The 12,479-nt window shown below is 40.2% G+C and overlaps 2 protein-coding genes across 2 annotated transcripts; one reads left to right on the forward strand and one right to left on the reverse strand.

Annotated features, from left to right (window-relative positions):
* Nucleotides 1-140: 140 nt before the first annotated feature.
* LOC109908366 (transmembrane emp24 domain-containing protein 4) lies at nt 141-2,620 on the reverse strand. Its single transcript, XM_020507011.2, has 5 exons — nt 2,374-2,620; nt 1,954-2,054; nt 1,683-1,808; nt 1,423-1,569; nt 141-1,252 (listed from the first exon to the last, which is right to left on the reverse strand). Exons 1-5 carry the CDS (start codon nt 2,510-2,512, stop codon nt 1,103-1,105), a joined length of 663 nt encoding a protein of 220 aa, XP_020362600.1. The 5' UTR covers nt 2,513-2,620; the 3' UTR covers nt 141-1,102.
* fam50a (family with sequence similarity 50 member A) lies at nt 2,585-12,033 on the forward strand. The gene is made up of 13 exons (XM_020507006.2): nt 2,585-2,983; nt 3,148-3,232; nt 3,350-3,449; nt 3,599-3,735; nt 3,836-3,912; nt 9,359-9,425; nt 9,594-9,655; nt 9,796-9,872; nt 10,192-10,246; nt 10,338-10,386; nt 10,502-10,572; nt 10,680-10,790; nt 11,633-12,033. Exons 1-13 carry the CDS (start codon nt 2,873-2,875, stop codon nt 11,639-11,641), a joined length of 1,011 nt encoding a protein of 336 aa, XP_020362595.1. The 5' UTR covers nt 2,585-2,872; the 3' UTR covers nt 11,642-12,033.
* The last annotated feature ends 446 nt before the right edge of the window (nt 12,034-12,479 follow it).

Below are 12,479 nucleotides of genomic sequence, written 5' to 3' on the forward strand. Positions count from 1 at the left end.
TAAACAGCAAAACATTCACTTAAATGAGATACAGGATTAAATTGATACTGCAGAAGGTGACAAACAAAATCATTGAAAATAACTTGGGTTTTGTATTTTTCCAATACAGGAAATGTACAGTAATTTGACAAACAATCACAACTAATTACTTGTACTTTATTGCATACATTGAAAATGACAGCCAACCAAAAGTAAAAACCTTCATAATTACAAATTAAGTTGTTGAATTTATACCATCATATTATTCACATCTTACTGATGTCTAGATCAGTTTGGAATAACGAGGTTATTTTATCATAGGCCTTCATTTGATAACATTCAAATGTAATCTGCACCTGATTCAAAGATATGTTGGTCTTTGGAAGAAAATAAAAATGATACTGCTTGGACCATCCTCTAAAAATCAATAACACCCTGCTTCCTGGAATGATACTGCTCTTCCACAGAAGTTAAGGATGTGTGTGGCATTCTGTTTGTGAACAGGTTAGTCATTGAGCTAAAACTATTATTAGCTCTGCTATAATTATGTTATCAGACTAAACCACAATAATCAAAATGAAAGGGGGATAACTAGTCAGTTGTACAACTGAATGAGTCTTCCACATTTAACCCAACCCCTCTGAATCAGAGAGGTGCAGAGGGGGGGGGGGCTGCCATAATCTTCACATCTTTGGCGCACGGGGAACTGCCTTGCTCAAGGGCAGACTGTCAGCTCGGGGATTCGATCCAGCAACCTTTCGGTTACTGGCCCAACACTCTAACCACTGTTTAAACTACCACCTGTTTAAACCAAAAGTATACAGTATGACAAATCTACAAAACAAAGTGGAACAGAATTGAACGTTACATTTGCCACTCCTTAGGTGCAGTCCAACAAAGTTGACATGAAACAATACAAAAGTGGGGAAAATACAAGGAGATGGACATAGGTGCTTACTGATCACAATAATTTAAGTCACGGAATAATTAATAATGGACAATACATAACACACTGGATGTCCTCAATTCATTTGTTTCCCGGGTTTAAGCGTCTCTCTCTGCCAGTCAGCTATGTATGGTTGTCACTCCTGTCTTGAACTCAATCAGTGATGTCCTGTGAGCATTACACCAACTTCTTGGCCTCAAAGAAGCTCTTGAGGTGCTTGAGCTGCCAGATGCCAGTGAAGATGAGGATAAGTGTCTGAGCTATAGACCACCAAAGCACATGCTGATTGGTGCTCTCACTCGTCATGCGGAACCGCTCCTCACGATACTGTTGAGATACACAGACAGTCACTAGATCGTTAAAAGACAAGGGTAAGATGTGGATTCCACAACAGCGTTGTGTGACATTATACAGGTTCAAATAAATGTAAATATTATCCTCTTATGGTTGTGGCATAGTTACTCAACTCAAAATGTAGATGTTCTCTTTCAACCCACCTGCTGATAGTTCTGCTCTTTCTGGATTTGTTCTACTTGGTCCAGTAATTGTCGAGCTCTCAATTGCAGCTCTGTGAGCTTGTCCTTTGCTGCGATTTCGGGGTAGTTGTTGGTATGTTCACCAACCTGAATATCCAGGTGGACTCTCTACGATGGAACACAAGGTTAGAATGCCAGACTATCTGCATATTTACTGCTATACGAAATGTTTTATTTTTCATTGTGAGAAGAAAATGTCCAGAACAACATCTCATACATACCAGTTTGCCACCAGCAAAAAGGGCCATCTTGGTAGAGTTGGAGTGCAGGCAGATCTGGTGCTCGCCTGGTGTATGGGAAGTAAAGGTGAACCTTCCATCTGACCCATACTGACGAGACAGAATTATCTAGAATAGAGGGTTGGAGAGAGAGACATACCGATGAAACATACGTGGAGGCATTGTGTGTATGAAGATTCATTACAGTTTGTGTATGTCTGTTCACTTTTGAGTGTGGTAACCTTGTATCTAATCTTCTCATTGTTTGACTGACCTTAGTATCCGGATCTTTGATCTCCACATGCATTCCAAGGCCAGGGGTGGTTTGGAGGAAGGATCCCATCTGCTTGTCCCACAGCTGGGTCCTGTATTTCCCTGATAATAGAGAGATGCCAGATGAAAGGATATTCCTCGCATCCTCGATAAAGGGCATATTCCATATCAAATAACACGGTGGCTAATCCCACAGTCACATACTGTATAATCTTCTCATCTTTGTAGCTAGCCAGCAAATTTGTATTTATTTATTAAGACCCATGATGTATTTTTTATCCATCAAATCTAGCTACATCTGTCAGGAAATGAAAGACATTCATGCACTAACTGACTGGATTAATCAAAATAGCCTATGAGCCAGAAGCAGCTGACTGGTTAAAACCAGTTAACGTTATCTAACGCAAAAATAATAATTTACCAATAACCATAGTCTCATCTGGAATTTCTTCTATGAAGCATTTTTTCTCCGTCTCTCCAATGTGAAAATAGAGAGCGTAACTTGGAGAGAGCCAAACAAATAATATGATAATTCCAGCGCCAGGTGCAGTGAGCATCATGTTAAATCAGCTTTGTTGTCCCCTGCAGCAGGGTCAGTGTAGTAAATGCAACCAGCTGCTACTTTACTTTTATTTTGAAATGATTGAAACCCCGCCGGAAGTGGTTGCACGGGCCTTTTTTTTTTTTTTTTTTTTACAGATTCGCACACTACCCAGAATGCACTTCAACGAGACCATTTTCTGTTGTGTTTGTTATGATGCGAGGACATTTCAGCATCTAGCTACAATAACGTTTCGCTCTACACTGTTATAAAAACAGTGATTAGTTGTTGTTTAGACAAGTTGTCTGTGACTGTAGCGTTTAGCTACTTTTTTTTCTCCAGATTATTATTGCTGTTTGATTCTCGGGAAGATATAGGCATGGCGCAGTACAAAGGTGCAGCAAGCGAGGCTGGAAGAGCCATGCAGTTGATAAAAAAGCGTGAAAAGGAAAGAGAACAACTTTCACAGCTAAAGGAGAAAATTGCTCAGGTCAGTCACTTGTTAGCTAAGTAATAGTATTGCTTATTCACTGCTATCTAGTTACTGAAATACCAAACGAGCAATCTATAGCCTTTGCGCTAGACTGTTTACAGGAGTAGCCTTAACGTTCCTAGCTATGTGTCCTCCTCTTACTACCTGAATATCTCCTACAGGACAACATGGTCAAGTCCAACATAGACAAGAAGTTCTCAGCTCATTATGATGCGGTGGAAGCAGAGCTCAAATCCAGCACTGTTGGTAAGTACATTATGGAACTTTTTCCATGTCAGACTTGCCTTTTTTAATAATGATGAATGTTTGAATACATAATTGTGAAGAACACAATCTTACTGCAATACGGTCTTCCCTTGTCAGGTCTGGTGACACTCAATGATATGAAGGCCAGGCAGGAGGCTCTTGTGAAAGAACGAGAAAAGCAACTGGCCAAGAAGGAGCAATCAAAGGAGTTGATGCTGTGAGTTACTGTATTCCGCGAGTTACTTGATTCCCTGACACTTTTCTATCTCTTTAATGATCTCTCAATGACCCCTGATTATGGGTGAAATCTTCAGTCGAAAGCTATTGTCAGTGTCTCATCTCGGCTCTCTTTCTGTCTACCTTCAGAAAGCTGGAGAAGCAGAAGGAGAAGAAAAGAAAAGAAGAGCAGAAGAGAAAGATTGCCAGTTTATCCTTTAATCCTGAAGATGAAGAGGAGGAGAAAGAGGAGACCGAGGAGGAAGAGGAGGAGGAGGAAGAGGACTGTGAGTGGTGTTCATAATAAATCTGTTGTTTATAGCCACAATACTTGTGTATATTATTGTCTAAGAACAATCAATTAATACTGACTTTTATCTTCCAAAGATTTCCCCGCTAAGAAGAAGAAGCTAGGGAAGAACCCAGATGTGGACACCAGTTTCCTGCCAGACCGGGACAGAGAGGTGAGCCTTATGTATATACAACCAGCCACACTTATTTTCTCCAAATAAAACCTCCCTTACATTGAGGGAGAGTATTTGCAAGAGTATTTGTATTTATTAATGATTCCTATTAGCTGCTGCCAAGACAGTTTAAAATCGAGGTTTACCCCAAGCAGTTTAGTCACAGCCTTATTCTAAAATGGATTAAATAAATTTTTTCCAACTTGATTGGAGTCCACATGGGGTAAATTCAATTGATTGGACATGATATGGAAAGGCACACACCGGTCTATATAAAGTTCCACAGTAGAGAGTTCATGTCAGAGCAAAAACCAAGCCACGAGGTCGAAGGAATTGTCCATAGAGCTCCGAGACAGGATTGTGTCGAGGCACAGATCTGGGGAAAGGTACCAAAAAATTACTGCAGCAATGAAGGTCCTAAAGAACAGTGGCCTCCATCATTCTTAAATGAAAGAAGTTTGGAACCACCAAGACTCTTCCTAGAGCTGGTCGCCTGGCCAAATTAAGCAATCAGGAGGATCTTGGTCAGGGAGGTGATCAAGAACCTGATGGTCATCCTGACAGAGCTCCTCTGTGGAGATGGGAGAACCTTCCAGAAGGACAACTATCTCTGCAGCACTCCACCAATCAGGCCTTTATGTTAGAGTGGCCAGCCGGAAGCCACTCCTCAGTAAAAGGACTCTCAGACCATGCAAAACAAGATTCTCTGCTCTGGTGAAACCAAGATTGAACTCTGGTCTGAATGCCAAGTCTGGAGGAAACCTGGCACCATCCCTACGGTGAAGCATGGGTTTGGCATCATTGTATTGTGGGGATGTTTTTCAGTGGCGGAGACTGGGAGACTAGTCAAGATTAAGGGAAAGATGAACAGAGCAAAGTACAGAGGGATTATTGATGAAAACCTGCTCCAGAGCGCTGAAGACCTCAGACAGGGCGAAGGTTCCGTTTCAACAGGCCAACGGCCCTAAGCACACAGCCAAGACAACACGGGAGTGGCTTTGGGAGAAGTCTCTGAATGTCCTTGTGTGGCCCAGCCAGAGCCTGGACTTGAACCCGATCGAACATCTCTGGGGAGACTTGAAAATAGCTGTGCAGCAACGCTCCCCATCCAACCTGACAGAGCTTGAGAGGATCTGCAGAGAAGAATGGGAGAAACTCCCCAAATACATGTGTGTCAAGCTTGTAGCGTCATGCCCAAGAAGACTTGAGGCTGTAATCACTGCCAAAGGTGCTTCAGCAAAGCACAGAGTAAAGGGTCTGAATACTTATGTAAATGTGATATGTCTGATTATTTTTAAATACAGTTAAAAAATATATATATATTAACCTGTTTTTGCTTGATCATTATGGGGTATTGTGTGTAGATTGATTAGGGGGGAAAACAATTTAATACATTTTATAATAAGGCTGTAACCTAACAAAATGTGGAAAAAGTCAAGCGGTCTGAATAATTTCAGAATGCACTGTACATAGACACACTGGCTTTACTCAAGGCCAGTGGCATGTCATTGATAAATATTGAAAAAGTAAGGGGCCTAGACAGCTGCCCTGGGGAATTCCTGATTCTCCCTGGACAATGTTGGAGAGGCTTCCATTAAAGAACACATCCACAGTATAGCAAGGTGTGTAAAGCCATAATGCATACGTTGTTTCCATCAGCAGACTATCGATTATGTCAAAAGCCACATTTTCACTCAGCCAATCATCAGTCATTTGTGTAAGTGCCTGTTGAATGTCCTTCCCTATAAGTGTGCTAAAACTGTCTTTGTTTTTTTTTTTACTGTAAAATAGCATTATCTGGTCAAACACCATTTTTCCCCAAAAGTTTACTAAGGGTTGGTAACAGGCTGATTAGTCAGCTATTTGAGCCAGTAAAGGGGGCTTTACAATTCTTGGGTAGTGGAATTACTTTAGCATTCCTCCAGGCCCGAGGGCACACACTTTCTAGTAGGCTTAGATTGAAGATATGGCAAATAGGAGTGGCAATATGGTCCTCTATTATCCTCAGTAATTTTCCATCCAAGTTGTCAGACCCCGGTGGCTTGTGTCATTGTTGATAGATAGACAACAATACTTTTTTCACCTCTTCCACACTCACTTTACAGAATTAAAAATGACAATGCTTGTCTTTTAATAATTTGATCATTTATACTTGGATGTGTAGTGTCAGTGTTTGTTGCTGGCATGTCATGCCTAAATTTGCTAATAATTGAAGTAATTTGCAATATCAGTGTTTTCTGATGAATGAGCCACCTGATTCAATGAATAGTGGAGCTGAGTTTGCCTTTTTGGCCAAAATGTCATTTAACGTGCTCCAAAGCTTCTTTTTTTTTTACTATCATTCTTTGTCATTTCTTTGTTTCATAGTGTAGTTTCTTCTTTTTATTCAGTTTAGTTGCAGGATTTCTCTATTTGCAGTATGTTTGCCAATCGGTTGTAATCAGACTTATTTGCCAATTGTTTTGCCTCATCCTCCTCAACCATACCATTTTTCAATTCCTCATCAATCCACAGGGAATTAACAGTTTTTTTTTAAAGAATCGTTTTCTTAATAGTTGCATACTTATTAGTAACTGGAATAAGCAATTTCATAAATATGTCAAGTGCAGCATCTGGTTGCTCCTCATTACACACAACAAATATTCTTTACATCAACAGCATTGGAATCACTACAAAACATATTGTATGACCTCTTATACACTATATTAGCCCCAGCTTTTGGGAACTCTGGTTTTCCTAGATATGGCTACTGTATTGTGATCACTATATCCGATGGATCTGGATACTGCTTTACAGCACCTTTCTGCAGCATTAGTAAAGATGTGATCAATATATGTTGATGATTTCATTCCTGTGCTGTTTGACTAGCCTGGCAGGTTGACTGATTAGTGCCAGTGACCTGGTTCAGTTTGTTATAGTTTGAAGCTTTTTCTTGAGTGGGCAGCTTGAGAAAAGCCAGTCAGTATTTAAATCACCCAGAAAATATACCCCTCTGTTGATATCACATGCATTTCACACATGTTGTCTAGATACTGACTGTTAGCACTTGGTCTATAGCATCTTCCCACAAGAATGGGCTTTAGGTTAGGCAGACGAACCTGTAGCCATATTACTTCAACAGTATTTAACATGACATCCTCTCTAAGCTTTATAGGAATGTGGTTCTGAATATAAACAGCAGCACCTCCACCTTTTGGCATTTCTGTCTTTTCTGTAGATGTTATAACCATGTATTGCTACCACTCTATCATCAAAGATATTATCTAAGTGAGTTTCAGAGATTGTCAGAATATGACTGTCATATGTTAGTAGCAAATTATTAATTTCATGAACCTTGTTTCTTAAGCTACATATTTTGAGCACTTTTCTGGGATGCTTGCTTGTTTTCATTGTTTAACTGGGAAGCTTAGCTGAGGTAGATTAGCTCTTGTTATTTCTGTCAGTGCAGGGTGAGCTGCACACAGTGGACTTCCTACTAGGGCACACCGCCTCAGTGCTAACAGTATAACTCTGGTTCATAGGCACATGCATATAATAGCTGTAGGATCAGCTGAGGCAGTCAGAGGGACATAAATGAGATTACTTACATTGTGCCTTCCAACGCCTCTGGGATTATGACAACTCAGCGACACAACGGTGGGGATTAATTGAGCTGCACCTGGGTCATTGATAAATCATTGTCTCAACGCAGCCTGATAATGGTGTGAAAAGATCCAGGAACCCAAATGATTTGGGTGGATCCCATCCTCCTTTATAAAACAAGCTTTGTTTCCAGAATGTATTATTATGTTTGTCAATTAATGTTACACCCACAGAGCTGCAATAGTCACGTAGCCAGTTATAGGAGGTTGAAACGTTCAGTGCCACGATTTGGCTGAGGGCCAGATAGTATGGGGAGTTTGTTGGTGTCAAGCAGAGACCCAATCAGTTCTTTAAAATCCATCTTCAGCTGTTCTGAGCGGCCCTTCATAATGTCCTTGAATCCTACATGAACTATGATGGCCTCAATTTCCTTTTTGCTCCAGGGACTGAGTCATTTCTCACCATTGAACTGCCCAATACAACAGCTGGAGATGGGGATGGAGAAATCTGCCCATATCCTACCCCTTTGACTCCTGTCCAGTATGCCCAGGGCATACACTATATAAATGTGCCTTTATATACACACACAGGATGTACACTATATACATGTGCCTTTATACACACACACACACACACAGAGCGTACACTATATAAATGTGCCTTTATATACACACACAGGATGTACACTATATACATGTGCCTTTATACACACACACACACACACACAGAGCGTACACTATATAAATGTGCCTTTCCACACACACACAGGGCGTACACTATATAAATGTGCCTTTACACACACACACACACACAGGGCGTACACTATATAAATGCGCCTTTATACACACACACAGGGTGTACACTATATAAATGTGCCTTTATACACACACACACAGAGCCCAGGGACACTATATAAATGTGCCTTTATACACACACACACAGAGCGTACACTATATAAATGTGCCTTTATACACACACACAGAGCCCAGGGACACTATATAAATGTGCCTTTATACACATGCACAGGGTGTACACTATATAAATGTGCCTTTATACACACACACAGAGCCCAGGGCATACACTATATACATGTTGTGTGTGTGTGTGGGCATATATATAGATATACACACACACACATACAACCGTTCAAAAGTTTGGGGTCACTTAGAAATGTCCTTGTCTTTGAAAGAAAAGCAAAAAATAATGTGTCTGTCAAAATAACGTCGAATTGATCAGAAATGCAGTGTAGACATTCTTCTGAAACTCCGTCTATTGTTCTGAGAAATTAAGGCTTTTCCATGTGAGAAATTGCCAAGAAACTGAAGATCTCGTACAGCGCTGTGTACTACTCCTGTCACAGAACAGCGCAAACTGGTTTTAACCAGAATAGAAAGAGGAGTGGGAGGCCCCAGTGCACAACTGAGCAAGAGGACAAGTACATTAGTGTCTAGTTTGAGAAACAGACGCCTCACAAGTCCTCAACTGGCAGCTTCATTAAATAGCACCCGCAAAACACCAGTCTCAACATCAACAGTGAAGAGGCGACTCTGGGATTCTGCCCTTTCTAGGCAGAGTTCCTCTGTCCAGTGTCTGAGTTCTTTTGTCCATCTTAATCTTTTATTTTTATTGGCCAGTCTGAGATAGGGCTTTTTCTTTGCAACATTAACAATATGTACACTGTATTTCTAATCAATAAGATGTTATTTTAATGGACAAAAAAATGGATTATCTTTCAAAAACAAGGACATTTCTAAGTGACCACATTTTTTAACGGTTGTATATACACACACACACACACACACACACACACACACACACACACACAGAACCCAAGCTTAAAATGTGTTTATTATTGGGAGTTCAGGAGGAGGAGAATCGGCTTCGAGAGGAACTGCGCCAGGAGTGGGAGGGAAAGCAGGAAAAGATCAAGAGTAAGAGAGATTGATTACACACGACAATCACACATGACGATTACATCCAGTGATCTTTTTAGATTGGTCCCTAATGGTAATGATGAGCTTAAATGAATAGTTCACTACCCTTGCCATGATAATGACACTTATTGATAATGCCATGATAATGACACATCTTCTGTGCAGGTGAAGAAATTGAGATTACGTTCTCCTACTGGGATGGATCGGGGCATCGTAAGACTGTCAAGGTACAGTAAGAGAGAACCGGTTGCTTAGCAATGGATGTGCTGCCGGAAAGCAAATGGAGCCATACATTAACTTTGGTCGCATGAGATACACCTGTATACTATAGCATGTATCAGTGTGCACTGTTGTGTGTTTACTGCAGATGAAGAAGGGCAATACCATGCAGCAATTCCTCCAGAAAGCACTGGAGGTCTTGAGGAAAGATTTCAGTGAGCTCAGGTAAGAGTAGATGTGACTGAAGTGGTGGCTTTGGTTTTATCTAGGCGGGCGTATTCACTAGAAAACAGAAGCAAACGAAATTAAACGGGGAGGGACCTGAATTTGTCAAATAAAAACTTTGAAGCGTTTTCATCTCAAAAGCATTTTCCGTTTTGGAGTAAACGTTTTCCATTGTAAAAACGTTTTGCCACTGTTTGCTACGTTCTTCGTCTAATGAATACACCCTAGGTGCCCATTGGCACTAACATTTTATAGTATTTCCCTTTAATGTTATTCTTTATGAAGGAATGTGGTAAAATGTTGGGGGTGGTCTTTGTAGGGCTGCTGGTGTCGAGCAGCTGATGTACATCAAAGAGGATCTGATCATCCCACATGTGAGTGCTGCTGTACATCGATCTGAACTATTATAAATGTACGTCTCTTCTTCATATTAAACTGAACAATTATCTCCGTTTTATGTTCTAGCATCACAGTTTCTATGACTTCATTGTGACAAAAGCTCGAGGCAAATCTGGTGAGCCAGTGGTGACTTCAAAGGTCATCTAAAAATCGCTGTTATATTTAAACATTTATGTAACTTCACTGATGGCATTATATAAAATATATATATATACTTTATTCCACTACAGGTCCACTCTTCAGCTTTGATGTCCACGATGACATTCGGCTGGTGAACGACGCCACTGTTGAAAAAGACGAGGTGAGGAGATCCATATTGTTTTAATATTCAATATCCAAGTGTGTTTTGAATCCTAGTTATTTGTTAGTGCCGCAGCGTTAACAACGAGTGTCCTTGGTGTGTCGTAGTCTCACGCAGGTAAAGTGGTGCTGAGGTGCTGGTATGAGAAGAACAAACACATCTTCCCTGCTAGCCGCTGGGAGCCCTACGACCCAGAGAAGAAATGGGACAAATACACAGTGAGTGGTGATCTCTAACCTTAACACACTTGTCAATATCTACGTGGGAATATTAGAAATGCTTTCTTTATAGTTTTATCAAACGATCTGATTGGTATTCTAGGTTTATGTAGAGTGTGATGTAATGTGTTCCTCTACATTATATTTCCTGCTGTGGCCAATCACAACGTCACGATGTACAAATGAAACAGCAAAAGAATGTAGCATCATTGGCTGGATAGATCATCGTGCATTTAATGGCTTGTGATTTATACCCTTTTCTAACTTTTGGGCCGAAACGAACAGGATAGTTCCATTAGCATTCTCCACGTGACGTTGTATGAGTGTCTGCTTACAGAGCTGCATGCATATGGGCCTGTTCACTTTCAGCTCTTACAGAGCTGCATGCATATGGGCCTGTTCACTTTCAGCTCTTACAGAGCTGCATGCATATGGGCCTGTTCACTTTCAGCTCTTACAGAGCTGCATGCATATGGGCCTGTTCACTTTCAGCTCTTACAGAGCTGCATGCATATGGGCCTGTTCACTTTCAGCTCTTACAGAGCTGCATGCATATGGGCCTGTTCACTTTCAGCTCTTACAGAGCTGCATGCATATGGGCCTGTTCACTTTCAGCTCTTACAGAGCTGCATGCATATGGGCCTGTTCACTTTCAGCTCTTAGTTTATAAAACATGTAGGAAATATCAAATATCGGCCTATTATCAATAATTGAATCATTATAGCCCAAAACTTTTATTATTAGGTAAAGAATGGATATGAAGTTGAGAGGTTTATCGTAAAACATGCAGATGATGCAACGTAAATTAAATATATATATATATATTTTTTCTTGTTTTTCAGATCCGGTGAAAATATTGTCTTCAGGATCTTTCTGGACACACATTTTTTTCCCCATGTTATACTGTTAATGTATTGTCAGAAGCATTTTACTTTCAGATTGATAAACTATATTCACTTTAAATCATTAAGTTTCTCTTCATTGTTACTCCTTAACTTCTTTTTGTTTTTTCATTTCCCCAAAGTGTTGTTGCCTAACAAACCATAGTGATTTCTTTACCATAACATCACAATTATGTTTATGAAATATTACTGCTTTAATTTCTATGAAAATGTGTGATCCCAAATAATTAAAAAAACCACACAAAAACAAAACAAACCTACACTTGGACGCTGTTCACTATGTTAATTAAATTCGATCAACTTTACTAATTTATATTATTAAAAACAACATTTTTATTTGGCCTTGTTTATTGTAATTTGTGTCCTGAATGTGGTTTGTTTGGCATCTCCGTTACTATTGTAAGACTCGGCTGTTAAAGATAATTGAAGAAATGGAACAATACTGTCAACTTGCCGTTTGAGCTACAAAAGAGTGCCCCGGCCCGCCAGTTGCCCATCCCTGCACATAGAAGAGGACCACGACTTGTTGACTTGATTGTAACTTTGGGCAATATTTTGGCAGCTTCACTGTTTCCAGGTCCTCTGGCAAAGTATACATGTCAGGTGAAATGCTAAAGAAATGCTTCTATTTCTGGTGCTATACACTTATATGCCAGGTTTTATCATATTTTATTTATCATATTTTACCATAAGTTTTATCATTAGCATTGCTGAAATGTTACCAGGGCAACTGCGACCAGTGAAGGATGGCCATGCAGTATTAAAGAACCTGGATAAATGAAGGATG

This window comes from Oncorhynchus kisutch, linkage group LG17 (genome assembly GCF_002021735.2).
Source record: "Oncorhynchus kisutch isolate 150728-3 linkage group LG17, Okis_V2, whole genome shotgun sequence".
In the NCBI taxonomy this organism is placed as follows: Eukaryota; Metazoa; Chordata; class Actinopteri; order Salmoniformes; family Salmonidae; genus Oncorhynchus; species Oncorhynchus kisutch.

Coding starts and splice junctions, on each gene's coding strand:
- LOC109908366 (XM_020507011.2), bottom strand. CDS start 2,512: ATGATGCTCACTGCACCTGGCGCTGGAATTATCATATTATTTGTTTGG. Junction 2,055..2,373: donor AGATGAGACTATGGTTATTG/GTAAATTATTAT, acceptor CTCTATTATCAG/GGAAATACAGGACCCAGCTG. Junction 1,570..1,682: donor TTTTTGCTGGTGGCAAACTG/GTATGTATGAGA, acceptor GTTCCATCGTAG/AGAGTCCACCTGGATATTCA.
- fam50a (XM_020507006.2), top strand. CDS start 2,873: ATGGCGCAGTACAAAGGTGCAGCAAGCGAGGCTGGAAGAGCCATGCAG. Junction 2,984..3,147: donor TAAAGGAGAAAATTGCTCAG/GTCAGTCACTTG, acceptor TATCTCCTACAG/GACAACATGGTCAAGTCCAA. Junction 10,247..10,337: donor AGGATCTGATCATCCCACAT/GTGAGTGCTGCT, acceptor TTTATGTTCTAG/CATCACAGTTTCTATGACTT.